Source organism: Patiria miniata, unplaced genomic scaffold, assembly GCF_015706575.1.
Source record: "Patiria miniata isolate m_02_andy unplaced genomic scaffold, ASM1570657v1 HiC_scaffold_7, whole genome shotgun sequence".
Lineage (NCBI taxonomy): Eukaryota > Metazoa > Echinodermata > Asteroidea > Valvatida > Asterinidae > Patiria > Patiria miniata.
Window position 1 is genome coordinate 9,006,615 of NW_024037074.1, and position 25,925 is coordinate 9,032,539.

Consider the following 25,925-nt stretch of genomic DNA (forward strand, 5'->3'; position numbering starts at 1 on the left):
TAACTCAAAACAAATGTAATCAATTTTAAGCAGTTTTCTTTAAATGTGGAAGGACATAAATAAGAAAAGAAACAAGATTTGAAGGTTTGAATGGGTGAAAGGGAACAAATAAGATTACCGTAGCACCATGTCTTGCCAAATCTCCTTTGCATGTGTGGTTCTGAGAAGAGCCAGAGGGAACTCAACGTTTCGGACAGTATGCTCTGCCCGTCGTCAAAAATTTAAATTTAAATAATAAATGTTGAGCTCTTAAGTATACTTTTTACTTCTTCGAAATAACACTTCAAAATTGAAAAGGTGTTCAAGCTATAATATCAGCATTCTAAATATTTATCTTATATTTGATATTTCCTATAAGGTTCCAATGTCGCTGAAATATAACACCACTCGATTCATTCAAAATATTTGGAAGAAATATGTTATGAACGACTAAGCACATTAAAAGACAAAATAGCAAGCAATATTCCAAGAAAAAAGTCAGATCGGGCACAATATTTCTTTTAGTAAAAGATAATGGATGGTAAGCATAAAATCATCATAATTGAATAGTTAAGAGCAGCGTAAACTGATCATCGTCGTCCATAGAACCTATCTCAAATAAAGGTGTACTCCCGGTCCTTAGCTGCATGCTGCGATCCGCCGCGGTTAGCCTGTGATTAACAAAAAAAATGAATGTTTTTATTAAAGGCCTTCATAGTAGATTTAAATCACGCACCACCTGTAGCTTTGGATTTGAATGGTCCAAAAGTGAGGTTGATTTTCTTGTGGCAATAAATCTGCTTTATCTAGAGTCATCATTAATTTGTTATAAATCATGAATGATAACAACTGTTGTTTAATGCGCTGTTATAAGAACTGATTTATCATTGTCACGTTTGAGTCCTTGTATTAATGATGCATACTAAACGTCATTAAGGAAAGTATTCGGATTCATTGGATTTTCTCTTCGTTTTTGTTCAAGATATGATATTTGGTATTATGACAAATATCAGCATCAATCTTCTAGCACCTCATGTCAAAATTGCTTCACGCCATCAAGCACAACTCTTCAGTCTCCTGAAACCGTCTCCCTACTACATACCTTGCGGAGGTCTCTCGCAGACATAACTGGCTAACCCTTCACAAGGTAAGTCGTTCCATTGGTTGTTGAACCGCTGCTTCTCCATGTGCACACAATCCTCGCCATTCAGATCGTTAGGTTCATTAATGTACCAATTTCTGTACGCCTGGTGGGGGAAATATACACACAAAACCACCTTAGCTGAAATTACTTCTTATAAATGAAAAGATTTTGCTTCAAAGGGATAATAATATAGAGTTCGGTATTCAAACTGCGATTCGCACAGCAATATTCCAATTAAAAATCTGTCTTACTCTATTCCGCTTCTTTCCATTTTGTGACATTCTCGATTCAATTTCTGGTATCAAGAGTAGCCTTTTAATAAAATCGCATTTTCTTGTTGTGTTTTATTGGTCTTTACAAGCTTGATCATGTGAGTAAGTCTCGGCCAAGCACGTTCTTACAGAGTTTGTTCCGTCACTCCAGACGAAGGTTCTCTCTATGTTTCTGTCGTTCAGTCCGATCCACCAACTATCGTTATCAAGATTATCTGCAATAAGAAAACACAAATGAAACTGTTCGCAATAATGGTTCGAACACTCCATGGCAATAGCTATGACAGATTCAAGTATTTGTTAGTTTTTACACTAACTACTGTACAAAGTTTAAGGCTTTAGAAAACCTTTCTTATAAAAAGGCCCTTAAAGCGTCAAATTTGTCAAAAAGAAGTTAATCACCAACATAGCTTTTTATTGGCGTACAAATTAAATTATTGTTTGTTTTCTCTTTCCAATTTTTTTTTTTTAAATCTGGTCTCTTACGCAACATTATCCGTGAACTTTTGAATTCATTTGTTATTGTATTTTGTAGGCACGTGGTGTCGAAAGAAGAACACGGGGTTAAACGTTGATTATTAGTCTCACGAATCTGGTGTCTCTTTAACCAAAGTTCGGCCCCAAAACAGCCCACGTGGCTTTAAGAATAAATCCTAGATGAATCAATCTGCGGTTCATTAAATCAATGGGTTCTAGACCTAGGGCAACACATCGATACATTAAGCCCCGCCCCATAGTATTTTGACCAATCACAGCCATGATGAATGTCCGACATCGGTGCTACAAAGTCCAACATGCGCGTGCGCGCATGACGCGCGCGGCTTGAACGTGCAGTGTGATGTGGCATTGGAGAGACGCACGTGTTACTGTTGTTGCCCTCGTGGTGCGCAAGGGGCGGGGCCTAACGAATCGGTTAACTGTTAGCATATTGAAGAAGTTGTAATCGTCGAAGACTTGGACAGTAGCCCAAGTCATTATATAAGGCTTTACCTTGTAGGAACGTCTGCTCTTGGGCGTTGGCAACGCTTATCAAATGTCCACCCCTTGAGACACAGTCAGCTTCAGCATCCAACCAACTCATTGTAGGCGTCTTGAAGAACCTGTAGCAGGCTTCCTGGAAATATTCCCAATCAGGGCACCTATCTGGAAAAAGTAAAACAGAACATGGAAATTATCTTTGGCATTCTAAAATATCTCTTGATCACATTCCCATTTTTCCCCTCATAATCACTCGGAGCAATGCTGAGCATATACAGTGAGCACTTACGTGGTGAAGAGCCCAAACCCAAAATAGAATTTAAATCATCCGACGCAAATTCCATCTTTTGAACAGAATGCTGATTAGGTCTGTTCACCTCACTCTGCCAATACTACGGGGGTTTAGAGGACATTGTGTACAATATATCATTTCATTTATGGTTCTCAATTATGTGCTGTGACAACGCTGATTATTCGCGCCAAAAATAGGAGGCCCCGTATTTGCAAAATGCAAGTAAAATTGATAAATATAACCAAATACCTACCAATTTCGCACCTGTCCCCTGTGTATCGATCAGAGCATGCGCAGAAGAACCCATGCACCCCATCAGAGCAGACTCCTCCATTGAAGCAAGGTTCAGGGGTCAATGCGCAATCGTCCTCATCTGCAAAAGCAGATGGTCAACTTACATCAAAGACGGGGATTTCAACTACAATGAACTAAGGTTTATAAGCTGAAAGCCGTACGTCTGTCTCGACCTTTCATCACGATTCATTTCGTATTACATTAATTATAATTACTCGAGACAATTTTTGTAACTAGACGATAGTGACTGAAAAGGTAATTAAACAGACCGACGAAATTATTGGAAACTTTAGTAATTGACATGTTTAATGAAAATGTACTTGTTTCGCAGTTGTCGCCAATGAATCCAGATATGCAGAAACACACATAACCGTTGACTCGGTCCTCGCAAATTCCTCCATTCTGGCACGGATTCGTTGAACATTCGTCAATATCTATCAAAATGTCACAGGATAAAAACAATGAAATCGAATAAGAAACATAAAACGTGATCATTATTTTAATTGAGCTTTACATCGACCTGTAGGCGAATTAAAGTTTTGTTTCTTGTTTTATTCCACAAATTAAGGAACATACCTCGTCACCCTGGGGAGGATTACATCAGAAGGTTTCAATAATACAATCAAAGTTCAAATCATGATAAGATAAGATTAAAAAAAAATTAACTTAGTAGTAATGTCCGTGAACTTTAGTAATATCTGTGAATCAATTTTGGAATTACTTGAAGCACTGTTGAGTTAATTTCTTTTTAATGAATTCACGCACCTGTTAGACATCTTTCACCAGAGAATCCGGCGGCGCATGCGCAAGAGAAGCCTTGAGCTGAATTTGTGCATACTCCACCGTTGTAGCATGGCTCGACAACCAAAGCACAGTGGTCTACATGTAACAGACAGATACAAAAATGGAAGAAATTCTCAATTCTTTCAAGAGGACTTGTTTTTGTTGTTTTAACCGTTTCCGATACATATAAAGCTTCAGAAATTAATAATTTACAACCCAATGAAGTCATCTTAACGATTCTACTGATTCTAATCAGTTCAATCAATAACTACGTAAAATGTCCAAGTTAACATGAAAATAACCACATCTCATCAGATTGGATAATGATTGATTCAACAGTCAGTGCGTCATCATTCATATACACACCTTCGCTTGGTCTCTCACAAATGTAATGGAGCGAATCCGTGCATCGCAAGTCGTTCCATTGGTAGCCGTACTGTGCCGTATGAAAATGTACACAATCCTCAATACCCTGGAAATCATCGGGCTGGTTGGGTTGCCAGTTTGTGTACACCTGTGGATAAAATCAAGCAAAATGTGCTGTGATTGCTGATTTTGTTTTGAAAGAGCAATTTGTATTTAAGAGATGCGCCTCTTTGTAATGTCAACTTTCATTTAATAAACGTTTTTGTTTAATTATTCCGTTTTCAGTTTTTGTCTTTTATTAACTCGTGATTCATGATCTACGCTTAGCGACTCTTGCCCGTTAAAAAGAATTAAAGGGAATGCACAGCATTTGCTTTTGCTGCAATTTTCAGAAATAAATGGATTCCGAATGTTTGGTATATTATAGCAAAAATTGTTAATCTGACTTGTTTCCCATTTTGGGCCGGTAGATGCTGAAAAAAAACCAAGAAAACAAATCGTGTTCTCGTAGTTAGGTTCCCTGACCCCACTAAAGATGAAACGGAGCAGTTTATAGACTTTGGGAAATTGTAAGGTCAGAGAATCAGTCTAGTAGGGCTTGTACCCATTTACAGGTGTGTAATGAATTGCAAAGAAAGTGCGGAATAACTAAATATGAACATTAAGGAGCATTTTTGAAGAAAACAATTCCAACGCTGGTCGGCCGACCAGCGTTGGACAAACACATTTTTCTTGAAAATGTCAGCAACTTACCAGGAGCCACGATTTAAACAGGATGCTTTAGACTGTCATTCCCTAACAATCCAGTAGGGTATTTTGTGATAATTTGATAATTATTTCGTGATAATTTTGATGTTTGCGAATGCTGTATCTTCCCTTTAAGAAACAAAACAAAATGCAATAAACCCCCGAAAACACGCGATTAACGAATTCTTACGACGCTTGTCCCGTCGCTCCAGACGAAATTCCCTTCACTGCTTCTGTCATTCAGACCAATCCACCAGAAAACATTTCCGTCGACGTGCGCTGGAATTTTCAAAAAGAAATAGCATCAATCATAAGCGACATTTATCGGTGAGATTATACAGCCTTTATGCAGGATCATCAAAAAACACGGAACGGCATACTTCATTACCTTGGGACTCAAACTACCTGCACCAATTGATGGAGAATACGTTCAGGAGAATTAATACCATAATATCCTGATTCAGTCTCTATTTTGTGAAGCACACTTCTTTCAGGTTGGTATTACATGTATTACATAACAGTCCCTCTATCAAATACAATGCAAGTCAAGTTCCCAGGCGCGGTTTAGTATTATTCATCGGGACAAAAATTACCCCACCTTACTTCACAAAATAGGCCCTAGAACAAAAACAACTGGACCGAATTGGGCGAGGTCGGTTTCATTTTTCTTCTAAGAAGATTCACCATGCATTGGTATGTGGTTTGAGTCCCAGGGTAGTAGAAGGATGCCATTCCTTTTGTTTTTGACCACCTACGTAGGTAACCAGTTGCATGTGACACTCAGTCAGTGAGATAAACTATGTACAAAGAGAACATCAGACTGGCCGTCTGGTACCAGTGAAATCATCATTTTCTCAGTATGTTATGGTATCTGCGGGTACCAACCTTGCAAGAAATTCTGCTCTTCTGCACTCGCGACACTTGCAAGATGTCCTCCTCTCCCTACACAGTCAGCTTCAGCATCCACCCATGTACGACTTGTCGAAATGAACTCATAACAAGAGTCAACAAAGAATTCATCTCCCGCGCATTTGTCTGCAAGGAAATCAGACCACAAGAAAGTGTCAATAATAAAAGAGAATATTGGGTGACCCTTCTGCATGAAGTAGGCGTATAAACAAACTTTAGGTTGAACATATCACCTTCATTTATATTTTCAGCAATCTTTCTACATCTCTACAGGAAAGCTGGAAAGTTACCTGTTTCACATCGATCTCCTTTGTAGCGGTCTGAGCATGCGCAGGAGTACCCATTAACTAAATCGGTGCACACTCCTCCATTCAAACAAGCAGCTAACGCGCAGTCATCTTCGTCTGTTTAAAAACAAATCATTAATATTCCAATAATTTCTTTTCGCAAGTGTATTTTTAAGTATATTTCCCGGGTATTCAGTTGACCTTTTGGCAGCATACCTGTTTCACAGTTAACTCCGATATATCCAGGAGCGCAGTCACAGGTGTAACCATTCACCAGATCATTGCAAGCCCCTCCGTTCTGACATGGATTTGGGTCACATTCGTTGTTATCTGTGAGAAAATAATATATCGAGTTATTACATTCCAGCTTAGATACAGTTAAGGTGATATAGTTTTAATTGAAAATGTAATCAACATTTTGTAAAGTGTATTCACGTACTTATTTGGCATCTATCACCAGAGAATCCGGCTGCGCATGCGCAGGAGAAGCCTTGAGCTAAATCTGAGCAGACTCCACCGTTGTAGCATTGCTCGAGGGCCGAAGCACAGAAGTCTACATCTAACAAACAAATCATGAATATGTAACAAAGAAACAGTATTCAGAAAACAAACATTACATTTCTGGACTTTGTTGAACATTTTGCTAACTGATGCTCGTTGACACAAAATGACACTTAATGACTAGAAACAAAAGGAACATCTACTATCATGTTGACATATTTTTGAAATTGCACACGCACCTATAAGTGAAGAACATTTTGACAGGCACCAAACCTTAAAATAATTTTGTTTCTGTACACAAATGCGATAAATTGAAAGTTATTTCGTCAATTCATTTCCCATCATTGCGTTTTAAATTCAGTTAAAAGAACCAGCTTGTTCACCTTTGACCTAACATGGGCCCTAGGATTCACCATGTTTTGTTTTGCTTCACTTAGATTGAAAGATCTTAGGGCATCCATCAATATTGCTATACGTTTTCGTCAGCTCATTTTGCAAAGATCACGACTTCTTTCTATTTAATACCTTTTAACAATTTAAGACTCAAAATTATCCGAATCAACATAGTATTGAAATAACAGCAGACAACATTTCGAGCAGATTCACTGGCTTCCAAGCATTTTAAAACACACAAGTAAAGGTAGAATCTACCTTGTTTTTCCCAAAAATTGTTTTTTATTTTGTTAGATTAGCATACCTCTTCTAGTCCTGCATACGTAGCGGTTTGTCAGATAGCATTTAGCATCATTCCACCTGTTGCCAAACCTGAAAGGATGCATCTCTGCACAGTCTTCGTTACCAAGGTTGTTGGGCTCACCAGAAAACCATTGACTGTAATCCTGTCAAAATAAATCAAACTCCATAACATTTATTGGTAATTTGCATTTGATTCATAGAGTATTTCTGGTATATTATTAGGCTGATAAGAGTGGGTTGCCGGTTTCGAATTCAGATTATCTGAATTGAATTTGAACCGAAATTTTAACTTTTCTCCCGAAACCTTTGAATTCCCATCTCGCAACACTGCCCCTCCGTATTATATTTACCTATGGAGACAGAATTACTTTTCGAGTTATGTCCAAACAAGGAATGCAATTCAGTGGGTGGTGGTTCGAATCCCGCTCATCATAGTTCAATAGTCACTAACCCTTGGTGTAGCGTCACTCCAGAGCCAGAAATTCTCCACAATTATATCCGTGAGTCCAATCCAGTATTGATACTGACTGTCCAGGCGCTCTAAGGAAGAAAGCAAAAAAAAAGTAATAAATAAAATCAATGAGTAATAATTAAACAAGTGCCAGTGCCGTGTTGCAAGAAGTCTTGCATGAAAGTCTTGCATGAAATCGATCAAAATGATCCCTGCCAGAGCTTTAAAATGCGACGCCGAAAAATGCGACGTCGACGCGTCTTCTAAAAGTCTCACCAGGACGACCATTCATCTTACAGCACAAAAATAATTGTGTTTAAAAAAATAATTGTGTCTATGACTTAGCCGTCAATTGACTTTACTGAAATGGTATCTCGCTTACGCGGATGTCCACGCGTTCTTAAATAGGGGCGCTGAAGCTGACTGTGTTATTAAAATGTCATTTGAAAACCCTATTCGGTTCGTATTACATGTACTGCGTCATACACGCGTACGCACCACCATTGCTAGACATGCCACTTGCACCGGTTCCAATGGTTCCAATGCTACTCAATGTGCAGTGGGCGTGGTTTAGACTGAAGTAACGCCATACTCACGAACCAGATTGGACTTGGACAAGTCTACCTCTAATGTGATTTCTTATTTTAATCGTCCATATAACAGGCAAGCACTCTGTCAACTTACCAAAGACGAAATCGCGTTCGCCGTCGCTATGGATACTGGTCAGGTGACCACCATATGACACGCAGGTCAGCTCAGCTTCATCCCATGATTTTTCGTGGGTTTGCTCGAAGAAGTAACAGCCGAGTTCGTAGCGCTCCCATCCCGCCTGGCATAGAATCTCTGTGAAGGAAACACATAACAATAAGCATCGTAAAGGAACAGTCTGAAATTGTAGATGACCAGTCTGTAGTTGTGGTCAACTCGAATCTGCTTGAGCCAATTCGCTGTTGTTTTATGTCAAGTTTGTAAGTAATCTTGGTTCCAAGATGCCTATAGTGCTAGCGGTACGTAGTTCAGCGCACCCGGGTTCATTGGACTATATAATATGCAGCATTTCACCGAAGCGGGCGCTCTTTACACACACGTAAACAAGCTGCAGTTCGACGACCGAGTCAGGTTAGTGAACGGGAACATGCATACTGCTGCGGGTGCGGTACAACGGCTGGACCGTCTTTCCCGAACTACCCCGCTGAGAACGTCTTGCATCAAGACTAGCTGTTAATTAGAAAAGTTTTGCGAGAATAGACTGATCACTAACCCCGGCCCAATGATGTTGTGACCAATCATAATAGCCGTTCAATATGGCTATATTTGCGTATAACGCGCGCGTCTTTAACGTGAGGTGTGCCCATGCCTCATCCGGTTCGTAGTAAAAAGTCATACACGCTTCTGGTTCCAGTTAATGGTTCCAATGCTATACTTAATGGTCAATGGGCGTGGTTTAAACTGAACTGACGTCACACTAACGAACCGGATAAATATGGAATGAACAAACTTTTCTTCATTATCTATGGGCGTTCCATTGGAGGACACGCGCGTTGTGTTACCCACGTGACGTGTGCAATGGGCGGAGCTTAATAATGGATCGGTCTTTTGATGAATCAGAATGCTCTTATCTAATACCTTCTGCACATTTAGCCCCCTGGAAGCCACCGGCGCACACGCAGGTGTAGCTATTAATCCCATCCAAGCATTCGCCGCCATTCAAACATCTCGGTGTAGGGCCGGCACATTCATCGATTTCTGTTGTAAAAAATGAAAATGAGCTCTATATTAAAGAATAATTAAGGTATTTATTCGTTGTAAGTCGGTGAAGAATATTTTGTTGTTGTAGATACTTGTCGCACAGGAATCGTCATCAATTAATTCTTGCGATTGGAGAAGCAGAATAGGCTGTGGGATTATTTGATGACAGGTTTTTATCAGGAAATGCCAGCACAAAAACGTCAGGTGAAATAAAGAGCCGAAAGCTTCTTTCCATCGCTTAACAGAAAATCTATTCATGAGAAGATTTTGTTTGTCCGTCCCTATAATCTTACCATTTTGACACCTGCTTCCCTGGAACCCGGGCAGACAGTTACAGGTGTATTCGTTGATTCCGTCAATACACTCGCCGCCATTATAGCAAGGATCACGTGCGCAGTCATCGATGTCTAATGGCAGGAGCAATCAATCAAACAAAATATTGCAATTCAAACAAACATAGTTATTGTTTGAGTTAATTTCCAAAACGGAAAACACAATGATATGTGTGACTTACGTAGGTGACTTGGGAACCAGTAATTCACAACCAGGCGCTTGGGCATAATGTCCTCTAGGTTTTTTTAATACATAACTACTTTTCAGTGGAAAGATAAACCTTTGCGCATCCATTATAGTTGTTAGACAAAAATCTGAAAGTAAGAATTAAAAAAACTGCTTAACTAGTAAACTGGCATACAAATTATATAAGTTACAGTGCCTGATACCACGATCCTGGCTGTAATTCCACAAACAGGTGCACATATCTTAAAGTAATGTTGTACATGACTTTGTACTTACTAATTTCACAGTCGTGACCAGTGTATCCAGTAGCACATTCGCAGGTGTAATCGGTTGCGCCGTCGACGCAGAATCCTCCGTGTAAGCACGGGTTGACAGGCTGACAGAAGTCAACGTCTGCATTGAATGAACACACAGTTATCAAATGAGGTTAAACAAAATGACCGACATTGGGGAGGGGGGGGTGTCGGTTCAGTGTCCCGTAGGAAAAAGAAGGCAATTTTTATCTGCTACCTTGTACTTCTCGACCCTGAGTGTTATATTTATTCATAACTATCAAGCCCAAATAGTCGATTACAGTTTAATTTAAAACTAAAATAAGTGAATAACAGTTTCAATTCAGGTTAAGTCTTGTGGATTTATGTACACCTGACGTGCTTATCATGATAAATATTCTATATCACTCATATTACACAGATGTAATAAATATCAACTGACACTGTTACCATGCTGAGAAGATGAAACACACGAGAAAGGTTTAATGCTAACTGGTTAGATTAAATATATGGTAGACAGTAATCTACAACACAAAGTATTGTGGAAACTACATGTGACTGGTTTGCTTACCGATATGGCAGTATCGGCCAGTGTAGCCAGGCAGACATTGACACGTGTATTCATTGATTCCATCGACGCATTTCCCTCCGTGCAAACAAACGGCGTATGGACCACAGTCATCGATATCTACGGAGGGAAAAACAGGTTAGGTTTAGCCTGATCAATCGTCTATCTTGAGTTATTCATAATATCATGAAACCTTCCCTGACATTTATGCCCCAAAGCATCTCGAGAGAAAAAAATAGAGGGAAAAAAGGTGAAAAATAACAGCTAACACAGTAAGGGCACTCAATTCTGCACAAAACATCACCAACGATTATTATGGGTTTGTTTTGCCAATTGTGTTTTTGAATTCATTTTTATACAACGGACAAAATTCATCATTTTTTTTTTATATTATGGCATTCATAAAAGTATTTGACTTTTCAACAGTGCAGGTGAAACGTGCTACTGATATACAGGAATCGTACATCTCAAATGCAACAAATTCTTACCATTTTCACAGTGAACCCCATCGTATCCAGCCAGACACTCGCATCTATATCCATTGACTTCATCCACACAGACTCCTCCGTTGAAACATGGCGTCTCGATGGCACACTCATCAATCTCTGCACGAGAACAGAACAAACATCATTAAAAAAAAAACCATTAAATGCATTAATTTCAGACGTTAATCCGACACTCAGATTTCTCTTGACGAACTCCTTTTAATATCTCTTAGATTTTTCTTAGTACTTTTGGTGTCTCTACAAAACAATAATTAGCACTGAAAATGTATGTCTAAAAGGCACTGCAGGATAAGCGCAATTTTACATAATATTTCAGTTGTTATTTTTTGCAGTATTTTAATACAAACATGACCATTTCCTTGTTTAGTGAAATTCAGCTGAACACAATTTGACATTGTAAAGAGGGCGCTATATTACTTCAACAATTTCCTAGTTGACCAACTTACCAATGTCACAGTGGCGACCCTCGTAGCCCGGGGTACACACACATTCGTAGTCGTCGACCAAATCCACACAGATACCGAAGGCACATGGATTACCTGAGCAGTCGTTAACATCTGGGAAAAAGAAATTATAAAAGATTCTCGTATTTTGTTTTCTTTCATAAAACAGCCGTCACTAAACTCCACAGTGGAAGTCTCCACCCAAGTTCGTGTGTCGATGTCAAAGAGCAAGTTGAAATGTGAGTATTGATTATTGCAATAATTACTTGATTCTTCTTGGTATATTTATCTCACCATGTCTGTAACTATTAATGAAGCTACGACATGTATTTACATCGCTGATCAATTTTTAAATGGAGCTGTTCGTAAATATAAGGTCAGTGAGAATTTATAGTTTGAATGTCTAATATGGGAATACTTATTGTGTTGAGCATAAGGCATTTTTGGTCACTCGTTTACTACTAATCCATGAAAATAGAGATGATAAAAATACTCACTGATTTCACAGTGGTTTCCAGTGTAACCTATGACGCATTGACAGTGATAACCTGCAACTTCGTCGATACAATGACCTCCGTTCTGGCAGATTACTCCCGCACAGTCATCAGTGTCTGTTTGTAAATTCGATTTTGGAAAGAGATTAAATTCCGAGGCAGGTTGAGTTAGTAGATAAGTAGGTTGTAGATAGTTTACGGTAACAAGACAGTAAAAGGTATATCAGAGTTTTCATCGGCATCGGGTCAATCTCAATTTAAGTCTCAAGTCATGTCACAGGAGATGTCCCAAGGACAAAGGAATGCATTAATGTCAGAAGTCATTTGGATATTAAACTTGCCGCTCTACTGTGGACTCGTGAATGACGTGATGACTTGTGATGTCTTGAAACAAGTCTTAATTTCATGTATATTACGAATTCTCAAGGATGATTGCGCAGACGTACTTGTTTCGCAGTTTTCTCCTTCGAATCCCAACAGGCATCTGCATGTGAATCCATTGATACCATCAATACACGTCCCGCCGTTCAGACAAGCTGTTTCGTAGCAATCGTCGATATCTGAGGGAAAAAAACACAACAAAGTATCAAAGTAAAGTTTGATGGAATCCAAAACGTCAGTTTGTAAACACAATGTGAAGAAACTCATACGGCTATTACTCACCAAATTGACATTTTATTCCAATTATTGAAACACCTATGAGTCTGTCCTCACTCATGCGCCATCATAGTATGATGATATGATTGCAATGATTTCCCGGCTTACGTAATTTGTTGAAGTATTTGGGGCCAAAAACATGAACCGTAATTTACAAATATTTGCCGCAGCACCAGTGGAATCTACCGAGACGTCGAGTCAGTATTAAACTTTGACAGTAGCAGTGGATTTTGCTTTGGCCGTGAATAAGACATGTAGAAGTCCAGGAGCTGGCAATATTACCTCTGCTATTTAATTTTCTGGCATGGATCAACTAACAACAACAGTATCTTATACTTGGAAAGTATGGATTGTTCCAGTGGCTGCGAACTTGGTATTGATCGTCAATAAGACATTACTTTTGTGCCGTTAGTTACTTACTCTCCTCGCAGTGTGTGCCAGTAAAACCTGCCAGGCATTCGCAATGGTATCCATCTACCCTGTCAATACATACACCATCGTTCAGACACGGCCAATCGGCACAGTCATCGATATCTGAGGAGAACAATTAAAAAAAAATGGATTGACTAACACCAAACATGGATTGACTTTTACCAAACATGGATTGACTAACACCAAACATGGATTGACTTTTACCAAACATGGATTGACTAACACCAATCATGGATTGACTAACACCAAACATGGATTGACTAACACAAAACATGGATTGACTAACACAAAACATGGATTGACTAACACCAAACATGGATTGACTTTTACCAAACATGGATTGACTTTTACCAAACATGGATTGATTAACACGAAACATGGATTGACTTTTACCAAACATGGATTGACTAACACCAATCATGGATTGACTAACACCAAACATGGATTGACTAATACCAAGCGGTAACGTGAAATTCTACGCATGGCAACGGATGCTTCTTAACTAAATATACTGATGTAGTCTTCTTTGTAAAGGTGTTAATTTTTTTCTAAATTGTTGCCTTCTGGATTAAACTAAAATAAGTTTTGAATAAATTAAAGTCGGAAGAAAAAGTTTTGCAAATGTAAACGCCTTGAAAGGAACATTGCAAATGTGGAGCGTTTGATGAAAGCCTCTTTATGAGACAGCTTTAAGTTTGATACCTATTTCACAGCGCATCCCAGTGTAGCCAGCGAAGCATCGACATTCATAGCCGTTCACCAAGTCTATGCATTCTCCGTGATTGTTGCATGTGGAAGGAATGGCACAGTCGTCAGTATCTGTAACGGAAGTACCAAAGAAAATTACATTATTCCTTAATACCTACAAATTCGTTTTCTAGGAACCAAATCACTATGAAATGAACTTTCTTAAACACTTCGCGATTTATGGGGAGCTGAATTTTCAACCTTCCTAAATCCTACAAATCCTCCAAAACATGGATTAAGAATCTGGGAGAGTCGAAGGTTAAAGAGAAGTAGTATAAAGCGACAGAGGATCGTAACTTGATGCTCCACCTGTCACAAAACACAAGAGATGTGAATGTATTGTTTTATTTGATATACTTACCGATCTGGCAGAAGTCGCCCTCGTAGCCTGCAGGACATTCGCATCGGAAGCTGTTGATTCCATCGATACACCTACCGCCATTAAGACATGGATGGTCAACACAGTCGTCAATATCTGAAGCAATAACAGAAACATGTTTGTTTTTCTTCAAAGCTCAACAGGTGCATAAAACTGTAAAGACGTAATGAAGTAACGGTGACGAGGCGGGTTACTATCAAAACAAGACAAGGCATGCTAAAGTAAAGCTGGTCCAAGTTGATTTAGGATGGCTATTTATTAGAAGCCGTTGTATCCATCTGGTCTACACAATGGGTGGGATTTAGTGTATGACAGGGTAATCCTGTACGTTACCACTGCCCGGCTGTCTTCACCAGCCAACTACCAGGCAAAGTCAGAATTAGGAACAGTCAGTAAGGGGCTCAGTCCGTGAGTCACTGAGGTACAAAATTGACTATAAGCTGGCCCCCTCTGGGGCTATAGCAAAACATAATGTGCGACAAAACAATTTGCAAAGATTTGTATTTTTCACGGATGATGAACCAACTATCTTACTGATTTCACAGTTAATTCCCTCGAAGCCGTCCAGGCATTGACACGAGTAGCCATCCACCAAATCAATGCACACACCACCGTTAAGACACGGAGCAGTGGCACACTCGTCAATATCTTTGAAAGACAAGAACAGGGTCACAATTTATTGAAGAACTGTTTATAAAAAATTAATAAAATTCTCTCCAAGTCTGTGAATGAAAAATGGGATGAAGCATAAAGATAAATGAAAATAAATCCATCAATTTCTTTGCTCTATGATACCACTGCAGATTTAAAGAAAATAAAAAAAATGCTAAGATTTCTGGACTTAAACCGCTTTTTCCGCGTAAGATAAGTGAAAAAAAATTTTACAAGTGTATTTAATGGTGGCATTCAAAATAATGTTCACTATTTCATTGTTAAACAGTTTTCATATTTGCCAGTGCCAGCGATAATTCTTTGTTCTTACCAATTTCGCAGTGCCTTCCCGTGTATCCTGCAAAGCACTCGCAGTGATAACCGTTGACTTCATCCACACAATGACCGCCATTTAGACATGTTACGGAGAAACAATTATCGATGTCTGCAAAACAGATATATGAAAGATACTTACAAATGGTAACATGAAGTAAACTATCCACAAATGGTATTATTGTTTTTAATCCTTCAAGGATTACATTAAACTATTTTGTCCCATTTATTACCAAGATGTTATCCACCAGCTACGCTATAGTGAATCTAAAACACAATCAGTACAATATCTGTTTCCTTTACATCAAGGTCACTTTTTTCCAGTTGTAACCTAATTAATGCGTCAAATTAATGCCAATTTATATTGTACGAAAAAAAATGAGCACTTTCCCGACAGGCAGGAATGTTGGATCAGTCTTGTACCTTTTTCGCAGATTCTGCCCTTGTAGCCTATTGGACATGCGCAGTCATAGCCGTTGACTTTATCGAAACATTGCCCTCCATTCAAACACGGGTTGTCAGCACAGTCATCAATATCTAAACGTAAGAACGAAATCAAAATCAAGTCGAAACTGAATTGCCAATCGATGTCTCTTTGTTGCTTCAACAGGCAAATTGTAATCTTATGTAAATACACATAACTCCCAATTCGATGAAAATATCGTGTTTAGCAGATAAGTATTCAAATAATTATTATTTTTTTCTCCTACACTCTGGATACCGTGAATTATAGAAAACAATACAAGTAGACATTCAGTTGTTTATTTGCAGCATCTTAGCTATTCATGATCATTTCTGAATCATGTTTTACATAAATAAGTGCAATGTTAAGATGATAACTCCGTAAACTACTTTTGATCTAAGAGAAGAAGTATTTTTCTGACCGATTTCGCAATCACGGCCTTCAAATCCCTCTAGGCATTCACAGGTGTATGTTGCAATTCCGTCAATACATCGTCCACCATTGAGGCAAGGGTGGACAGCGCAGTCATCAGGGTCTGTGTGGAAGCAATTAGGACAGTAGTTAGCGCGACAATCCCATCTCCTAATTTGTTGTATGATAATAAATGAAATAAGTATTTTCTTTTATCTACAAAATTTTTAACACATAGTACATTGTTGTACCTATATCGATTGAAATAAATTTATTTGGGTTTTGTTTAGAAGAAAGTGACAAAACAAACAAACACTAACAAACAAAGCAAAACAAACATACGAAGAACAAATATGGTCCGATTTCATTGTAATTTGTCTGGTCTGTGTTTTTCCCTCCGCAGAAAAAAATTCACAGTATTAGGTAAGACGTCATTGAAAACAGATGAATTGGATTTGGCAGTTTGTGTTAAAAGTGGAGTCATCAACTTGCTGTTTTACATAGGAACAGCAATAGTTCTTGAAAGAGTCTGTGTTTGATAATGAATTGATATATTTGAATACTGTTGTCTTACTCTCATCACAGTGTCGTCCTTGCCAGCCTTCGGCGCATATACACCTGTAGTCCGTCACAATATCCTCACACGTCCCGCCATGATAACAGTTGACACCAAAACAGAAATCAATATCTGTTTCGACAGGGACAGAAATAGAAAAGAAGGGGTTAATGAATATTCTACCCAAAACAATCATATGGTATGGAACGGAGCTAAACTATTATGGCTCAAAACGTATCGATTTATGCTCCACTCTGCTATTGGCACACCCAGGATCGTGTGATCAGAAACATTCCAAAGCATTAAATGCGTTGAGAGCATTTCAAGATGGAGATAACTCAATAAGATGTGTTCAGCTACAGACGTCAATGCTGACTTAAGACGCACACTCAATGACTAAACTCTTCAAGTTATAAACAGAACTGGATAGTGCGTTAAACGTCTGAATAATGCCTTACCGATTTCACAGTGAACTCCCTCGTAGCCCGCAGGACACACACAGGTATATGAATTCACGCCATCAACACAATGACCCTGGTTGCAATCAACGCCCAGACATTCGTCGATATCTGCAAAAATAAACATATAAGAATATATAATAATATGATCCAGCTAATTAAATTTCGATCAATTCCATCTAACGTCGATAAAGGGAGAAAGAAATTCAAGCATAGATAAATAGTAACAACACATCCCAATGATGTAGAGACATAACGAAAACACTCGGTCTTTCCTCAGTAACATACCTATGTAACTAATGCACCGAGAGACACCCCCGCTTGACTCTCATTGACTATGGTACACTCGGTGTACCAACGCACACCTGTCTATTTTGAACATTTTATGCCTACAATCTTTCAAGTAAACAAACTGTAAAATTTTTTAGTACACAGGCCTCTACGAATAGACCTGATACCTATTGGCGTAATGGCTTTGTTCACATAAGCGCTTTCCTATGGGAGCGACGTCGGGACACCAGACGAAGTAGGGACCGGCTGCCACATAGGAAAGCGCACATGTAAACAAAGCGTGACGTCATTAGGTCTCAGGACTATTGTTCTTCCCTGACGTCCTTCATAGGCTTCAAATCACTCTTACCGATTTCACAATGTCTGCCTTCATATCCCGGTAAGCACGTGCACATGAAGTCGTTGACCAAATCCATGCAAAAACCATGCACACAAGGATTACCTGCGCAGTCATCAATATCTGAAGAGAAAGAAAAAAAACAAGATCAAGATTTTTGAATCTTTTAGAAATAAGTGATTCGTCTAAATGTGAAGCACTTGTTATATATTTCCCTAAGACGTTGCGATAGTAGGAACTAAACATACACAAACATCAAAGACCACGTATTTGACGTCATAATTGAATGAATACGTTACCTATTTCACATCGGTCTCCTATATATCCAGCCCGACAGTCGCATCTATAATCGTTCACTAAATCAATGCACACTCCGTTGTTCAGGCAGTTAGCGTACAGACAGTCGTCAATATCTTATCGAGAGAAGGATAAAAAGACATTCGTTAAGACATTCGTTAAAGGGGCGAAAGTTGGAAAAATGTTCAATGTTTTTTTTTTTTTAATGGCTATTTTTTTGTATGTAAACCGATTTATAAACACTGTACACTCGAAGCTTTCCGAGGACTTGTGAGCAACAATAGAATGGGTAAAGTAGGATGGAAGCAGCGATCTCGCGCTTACTATGGCCGACGTCTTACCACGCAACTACTCGTTATGCCTGGGTCGGTCGGCCGGTTCGAATCTGATGTAGCAGCGGGTACCAAAATCAACAAATTAAGATGAAATTTTGCGTCAGGAAGGTGATATTGTCATATTGGATGTTCTTCAAGCATTTGAATACGTTTGCTGTCGCTGTCAAGTTTGTGGTATTCTCCACTTAAAAACCACCTGTTTTAGAGGATGCTACTTACCGTTCTCACAGTGGTTTCCATCGTAGCCCGGCTGGCATACACACGTGTAGCCGTTAACATGATCCTCACAAACGCCTCCGTGTTGACAAACCACACCAAGGCACTCATCGATGTCTAGTCAAAACAATCGCATTACAAATTGCATTAGATGTACACACTAAAATGGAAAACAATTGAAAACGAATTGCATCGTAGACTGACTCCCTTTTAACATCCTGTTTTTTTCTAAACAGCAAGTTTTTGTTTCCAAATCATTTTGGTCGAACATTCCAAAATGATATATTTTTCTTAATGTTACGACAGTCACAGTTTAATGCTAACTCAATGTGAATTCAATGTAAAAAAAAAATACGCAAATTAAGTATTACTAATGTAACTTGATGCTGAAGCACAGGTTTAGAAAGGAATATTTCTCTTGGTCTTGGGAATAATATGAGTCCTACCAATTTCACAATGTGTCCCTGTGTATCCCGCGACACATTTGCAGGTGTAGGTATTCAGTCCGTCCTTACACGTGCCTCCGTTCAAGCATACCACGCCGATACAGTCATCAGTATCTGCAACCGTGGAAATACATTGTATTAATTCTGCTTTCTTTGGGGAACACTAAATAAGTATCAACTTAAAATTGAAATAATACACATTTGTAACGTTAAGTCACACTCCAATGTAAACTGAACGAACTTATTGGGAACAAAACACTGTTCATTTATTTTCATTTCAGACATTTTCTGATTAATTGAGTTATCAAATAGTACAATTATGGCCAGGTTTATCAAATAGTACAATTATGGCCAGGTTTTGCCATTTAATGGATTATCAGGGACAATAACTTGTGTGGTTTTTTTTGCTTACCGATTGAGCATCGTGGTCCTTCGTATCCCACCGCACATTCACATGTGAACGAGTTGATGCCATCGATACATACTCCACCATTGAAACATTGAGCTCCATCACAGTCATCAATGTCTGAAAACAAATTTTAAAAAAACATCGACCATAAAATCGTTGCCACAAGTGTAAAGTCAAGTAACAAAGCAATCGATGAAAGATCTGATCCATCGTCACAATGATAATTTGATTTTAATATAAAGGGTGAGGTATATCAAAGAAAAGGGAAATTGCTTTAAAAAAGCTAAATAATTTGTATTTTTCTAGACCAAGATGACCAGCAGACCAAAGTAAAAGTGACAGTCATAATAACTGTGAAAGGTTCGTACTAATGTCGCAGTTAAACCCGCTGTATCCTGCGTCGCATTCACATCGATAGCTGTTGACAAGATCGTAGCAAGTTCCATATACGCATGGGTCGGGCCAACACTCGTCGATATCTAACGGGATAAAAAAGAATAAGAAAATATCCTGTGATGTATTGAGTGATATATTAAAAGGTAACCATATCCTGCTGAAATTGAGAAGTGAAATAGTTGTGTGATCTGTAAATTTAGTTCAAACGAAACGAAAATCAATAGAAACGCAGACGTGTCTTTGTTGATAAAAAAAAAAACCTGTTTGTATGGCCACAAATTTTCCTTAGATAACCTGTAAATGTTCCTAATCTCTTTGGTGACGTTCCAAAATTGTTAAGATTTTATTTTTTTACCGAGTGACATGAGTTCCATAATAGGTATAAGACATAATGACGTAATGGCTTTGTTTACATATGCGCTTTCCTATGGGAGCGAAGTTGGGACGCCAGACGAAGTAGGGACCGTCTACCACATAGGAAAGCGCACATGAAACAAAGCGTGACGTCATTAGATTTCAGGCCTCTTGATTGGTTGATGTACCTTCTTCGCAGTGGGTGCCGGTGTATCCAGGCACGCAGGTGCATCGGTAGGCGTTAACTTCGTCATGACATATACCTCCATTAAGACACGGGCTACCAGCGCAATCGTCGATATCTGAAACAAAGGACAATATTAAGCAGGGAAAATGTGAAAATAAGCACAATAAGCTATTCAAAAGGGGAAAGAAATTAAAAAAAAATAATTACCAGTTGTTAACTTAACAAACGAGATTGGAAGGACGCAGCAAAGTGGAAATTATGGATTAATGTGGACGATGAATTGCATCTTGTTGCACATGTAGTTAAAGTACAAGATCGAATATTTGTAACGGTCACAAAAACATCAAGAGCTATTAACAAGGGTCAAGACCATCGTAGCTCATAAATATTCATATTTTGTTCGACTTAATTACCTACCGTTCTCGCAGTTGTTTCCGTCGAAACCCACAGCGCATGCGCAGTGGTAACCATCGACTTCATCGATGCAAGTGCCACCATTGAAGCATTCAACATTGAAACAGTCGTCGATATCTGTCCGTAAGAACATGAATTGCGTATCAGCAGTTTACTCTCGAAATGTAAAGAATTTATCCACCTTTATTTTTAGTAGAGTGTTAGTGCATGCAGTGGAAGCATTACTCTGATTTAACAATCATTTGCAGGCCCTAATAAATATATTGCCAAACAAAAACACTTTTATCTACCTATTTCGCAGTTAACGCCATCGTATCCGGGAATACAGTTGCAGGTGTAGGAGGTTTCGCCATCGATGCATACTCCGCCATTTTGGCATGGATGGTCTGCGCAGTAGTCAATGTCTGTTGAAAACACAAGAACCAATCTTTACACACTTTCGAAACATTATTTACGAGAAACGTTTTTGAGGTTTTTTCTCGGTCATTCTCTTGTCCAAATCTTTGGCCTGTCTTAGACTTTCGTTTCCGTTACGTCATTTACACTCATTGTATAGAATTGGCAATTTCGTCTGTGATTCCAGTCTGAGAATGCTTATGACATCATAACCGTTATAAGAATTGATCATAAGATCGTTACCGATTTCACAGTTTGTTCCCTCGTAGCCTGGAGGACAGTAGCAGGTGTAAGATGCTACCATGTCCCAGCAGAATCCACCATTCTGACACGGATTGCCAGCACAGTCGTCAATATCTAAGCAAGCAAAGGCAACAAAACAATGAGAGCAGATCCTGTTGAGGACTAAACATATCGCGAAGCTTAATTTCATCCCGTAAACTTTCACAATATGTTGAAATTTAAAATGTAATTTATTTCTCACCTCGCAACCCACATAAAAGACCAAGGTGCTAAGGGTCTAGCACCTTATGCATATCACATGGATAGATTGGTGGAATTGTCTGTTTAGTATGCTCTTGCGCAACCAAGATAGCAGCGTGTTGCATGATAACTGCTGTGTATTAAAATGGTGAGTTGATGTCTCTATACCTGTTTCGCAGTGTACGCCCACGTAGCCCGCAGTGCATATACACTCGTAACGGTTGATACCATCTACGCATTGAGATCCATGTACACACTCGGCGTTCTCGCAGTCATCAATGTCTGTCCAACAAATAAAGAAAAGGAAAAAGTTATTTTTTTCGAAGTGTCGTGAGTCTTTGGATGTGAGCTAATTTCAAAAACATTATAAAACGACTTTAACTGTTTGTGCAGTGCAGCTTCCAAAACATTATGTTATGCTGTTTACCAACACATATTATAGGTAGAGTTTTAGCCGAATATCAAGTCATACCAGCTTACACAATTAATACACACGGCCTCCCGTCGAGGGTTTCCTTGGGTTATTTCTAATATTCGACTTCCAACATAATTGGCGTCAAATTGTTTATGTGTGCAGGTACTGCCATTAAAAGTAGGTGTATGAGAGACTGAAACTAACCTAAAAGTTATGCGTTAGGGATGTACCAAATATCAAATTACCCAATAACAAATACTGAATATCAGACATCAAATATTGATTTTAAATGTAAAAATGTATAATTTACCAGTCTCGCAGTTGTCTCCTTCATATCCTGCCGCGCATGCGCAGGAGTATCCATTGACCTCATCAGAACACACACCACCATTTTGACATGGGTTAGGATCACAATTGTTGGCATCTGCAACGATAACAATGGTGCATGAATTATATGGAACTTTTTCATTGTGCTTCTGTTCATGAAATTGTTAGCCTAACAAATTGAATATTCGTTACAGTAATATTCTCTGTATATTTTGCATGATATGCGCTTTCCGTTACATGGAACAGGTAAGCATTCGTCAATTTCTGGAAGAAAAAAATGAGATTGAAATACGTATATATTAAGGGAGTCGACATTATGATGTCTTTTAACGTCTCAGATACAAAGTTTGGACATTTTACTCTAGCTTCCAATCCGTTCTATACAAGTTTTGCCCATCAGAAATATTTGATATTATAAGTTATATTGAGTACACCTAATACACGTCCAAGTATCATGTCATTACTTAACTGTCATAACAAGATTGCTTAAAAGGTAGTGCATTGATTTCTAATGTCAAATATCGTTGTTTTGTGGGGTAAGATTTAATGGTTGACACTCTTACTTCGGTCGCAATTTTTGCCGGTGAATCCTTGCATGCACTCGCATTCGTAGTCGTTAACATGGTCGATACAATGTCCCCAGTTCTTACACGGAGCAGGTAAGCACTCGTCAATTTCTGGATGAAAAATTGAGATTGAAATACATATATAGCAAGGGAGTGGATATTCTTATCTCTTTTAAACGTCATCAGATACAGATACAAAGTTTTGATATTTTGCTGTATCTTCCAATCCGTTTTATACAAGTTTTGGTTATCAGAAAGTGTTTGAATTAGCGCGTGATGGTGCTACGTATGTATTACATGTATTCGGAGCTGGCAAGTGACTGTCATTTAACGATAGGCTCTGGGTCGTATTGACCTTACCACTGTTACAAATGAAGTAACCACTTACCATTGTTGCAAATGGTTCCTTCGTAGCCTGGTGCACATTCGCACTGGTAACCACCCACGACATCATGACATACTGCACCGTTCAGGCATGGGTTGGGTAAACATTCGTTCGCCTCTGCCGTCCAATCAAAAATCAATATAATGACATTAGATCCCCTGAAGATGCTCTAAGGGTAATCTTGCAAAGCAAAGAGTTCATTTTGGTTTTTTTAATATGTACAGTATGGTTTCTTCCGGAGAATATGTCCAAGTTATCATATCATTTATTGATATAGGATGGAGGATAGTAGCAGCTAGTCCAGTTATTCTGAAATTGCTTCATTGTCAGTAGACCTACTGTCGTTAAGATTGCTGTTAGCAAACTAAATTTCCCTCAAATAATAGGAGTAGAATACACGGCAAGTCACTTTCTTCAAGTGAAGAGGTTCATTGGCCCGTGTGGAATTATAACATTATGACTTGAGTTCTAATTGTACCTATCTCGCAGAAGTCGCCGGAGAATCCATTGATGCATAAGCAGAAGTACCCTGGTCCCGTAGCGATACAGTGCCCATTGTTAAGACACGGGCTGTTCGCACACGGATGATCTGAAATATAGCAGGAAACCAGTGAGTCACAGACACAAATATTAGAAATCCGGATTAAAGAGAAATACTTCCTAGAAAGCGCACTTCTAAATTTAGTCTATTTGTTCAAAAACGAAATATGAAATTATTACCGATAGCTGCAACTTCTTTTACGTAGAGAGACAGACCTAGAAAATAAAGATGGACGAAAACACTTTAGATTACTTATATAAGCATTACCATAATGTTTAATGTTAACTCAGTTTTGCCATGGATGAGAGAAAACTTGGGACCCAGGCAGGGATGCCAGCCCACCACGAACTGTTTCAATGTGGGAGGTTGTCAGCTAACACTTAGCTTAGGATATCAGGCAGTGATATTGTGTACTAACCCAGCCTAGCCTGGCGTTACACATGCGACCAAGACACATATAAGTACATCGACGACGTTTTCTGTTTTGAATTGGAGGTGGTGATTTTTGCCACTTAAAGTCTTGACTGATACATGGAATTTGAATTTTTTAGGACTTAAATGAAAATGATTCAACGACTTACCAAGTACGAGAACCGTACAGAGTAGCCCTGCATCCATGGTGGTTGGAATCTCGGCCCTGCCCGAAGTGAACGGGACTTCCTTTCACATTCTTTTTATATCATCCGCTGGAAAGATTTATGAAAGCGATCAATTCTAGATATCCCATCAATTGAGCCAATTCGAGAGATGTTTAAACAATGCAAAGAAAATTAACGAATAAATGACATCGACTCTGTATTAATGTACATTAATTACTTCATTAACAGCTTCGCTATGCAACAGGTGCAGGGTATCAATTAGTTTTCTCCTGTAGTAAATATGGACCCGTTTGCAATTTGTGTCGGCGATTGTGCTTTTTCAGCACTATTCAAACCATACTTTTGAATGTGGTCACGCCTACTTTCGGAATCAGATCTATTTTTTTTTTTCAATGTAGTTTTGTGTGTGTGTGAAATTATTGTAGTGAAATAAATTCTAAATCCATAATGAGCTCCTGTTATCCATTACGACTTTCTTCGCCATTTTTCATGCATGTGCTTTATATATGATCCTGGTGATTCATTTATCAATTGGTATGTCAGAATAACCTGCGGACGTGCGGAGAATCCAACCATTAAGTAACTAATTACTTGCCTAAACTCGAAAACTGCATCAAGTAAACTTAATGGAACTATTTACCCAGCCAAGTTTTATGCCCACGTATTCCTAGTGTGGTGTGGATGTGGAATGAAAACGGAAATCCTTCATCACACGAATTTGAAAAGAAAAGATTGAAATGTAAATGTATTGTCCTTCACAGACATTATTAGTTGAGTGAAACAAACCAGAGACAAACTGTATACCATTGTTCTAACTCTACTGTCTATGTTCAACAACTTTATATGTGTTTTTTTCCCCATAATACAATGGTGGGTGTTCTGTTGAATAGTGTTCCCAAAATGGTCTGCTCATATTTTAGTCACAGGGTTTGGGGGCACATCAGAGTGGTTTAGACTGTTCAATCGGAGGATCAAGGGTTCGAATCCAGTTACTGACCAAGTGCCCTGTCGTTGATAAGGGTTTTTGTTTTGGTGGTTTTGGTTTGTGCACGCTTGTTCACGCCCATTGTGTCCGTTTGGTCGATTGTCCAACAACAGATTTTGACGAGCAACGTAAAACAGCCAAAGCATCCGACCCATAAATGTCCCACAGCCGATCGAGGATTTTTTTTAATTTGCATGTAGGTCTACATT

At 38.8% G+C, this 25,925-nt stretch overlaps 1 protein-coding gene across 1 annotated transcript; it reads right to left on the bottom strand.

The window, feature by feature from the left end:
• Positions 1–188: 188 nt before the first annotated feature.
• Positions 189–24,750, bottom strand: LOC119744943 (fibropellin-1-like). The gene is made up of 49 exons (XM_038221166.1): positions 24,714–24,750; positions 24,312–24,347; positions 24,070–24,180; positions 23,595–23,708; positions 23,204–23,317; positions 22,624–22,737; positions 21,659–21,772; positions 21,310–21,423; positions 21,023–21,136; positions 20,607–20,720; positions 20,037–20,147; positions 19,672–19,785; positions 19,260–19,373; positions 18,817–18,930; positions 18,265–18,378; positions 17,978–18,088; positions 17,338–17,448; positions 16,898–17,011; positions 16,334–16,447; positions 15,873–15,986; positions 15,448–15,561; positions 15,000–15,113; positions 14,448–14,561; positions 14,042–14,158; positions 13,328–13,441; positions 12,607–12,810; positions 12,254–12,367; positions 11,760–11,870; positions 11,296–11,412; positions 10,811–10,927; positions 10,244–10,360; positions 9,742–9,855; positions 9,326–9,445; positions 8,384–8,542; positions 7,700–7,788; positions 7,250–7,391; positions 6,491–6,610; positions 6,268–6,381; positions 6,055–6,168; positions 5,741–5,890; positions 5,046–5,134; positions 4,109–4,256; positions 3,725–3,838; positions 3,280–3,393; positions 2,919–3,038; positions 2,386–2,538; positions 1,525–1,610; positions 1,082–1,226; positions 189–650 (listed from the first exon to the last, which is right to left on the bottom strand). Exons 1-49 carry the CDS (start codon positions 24,748–24,750, stop codon positions 646–648), a joined length of 5,562 nt encoding a protein of 1,853 aa, XP_038077094.1. The 3' UTR covers positions 189–645.
• Positions 24,751–25,925: the final 1,175 nt, after the last annotated feature.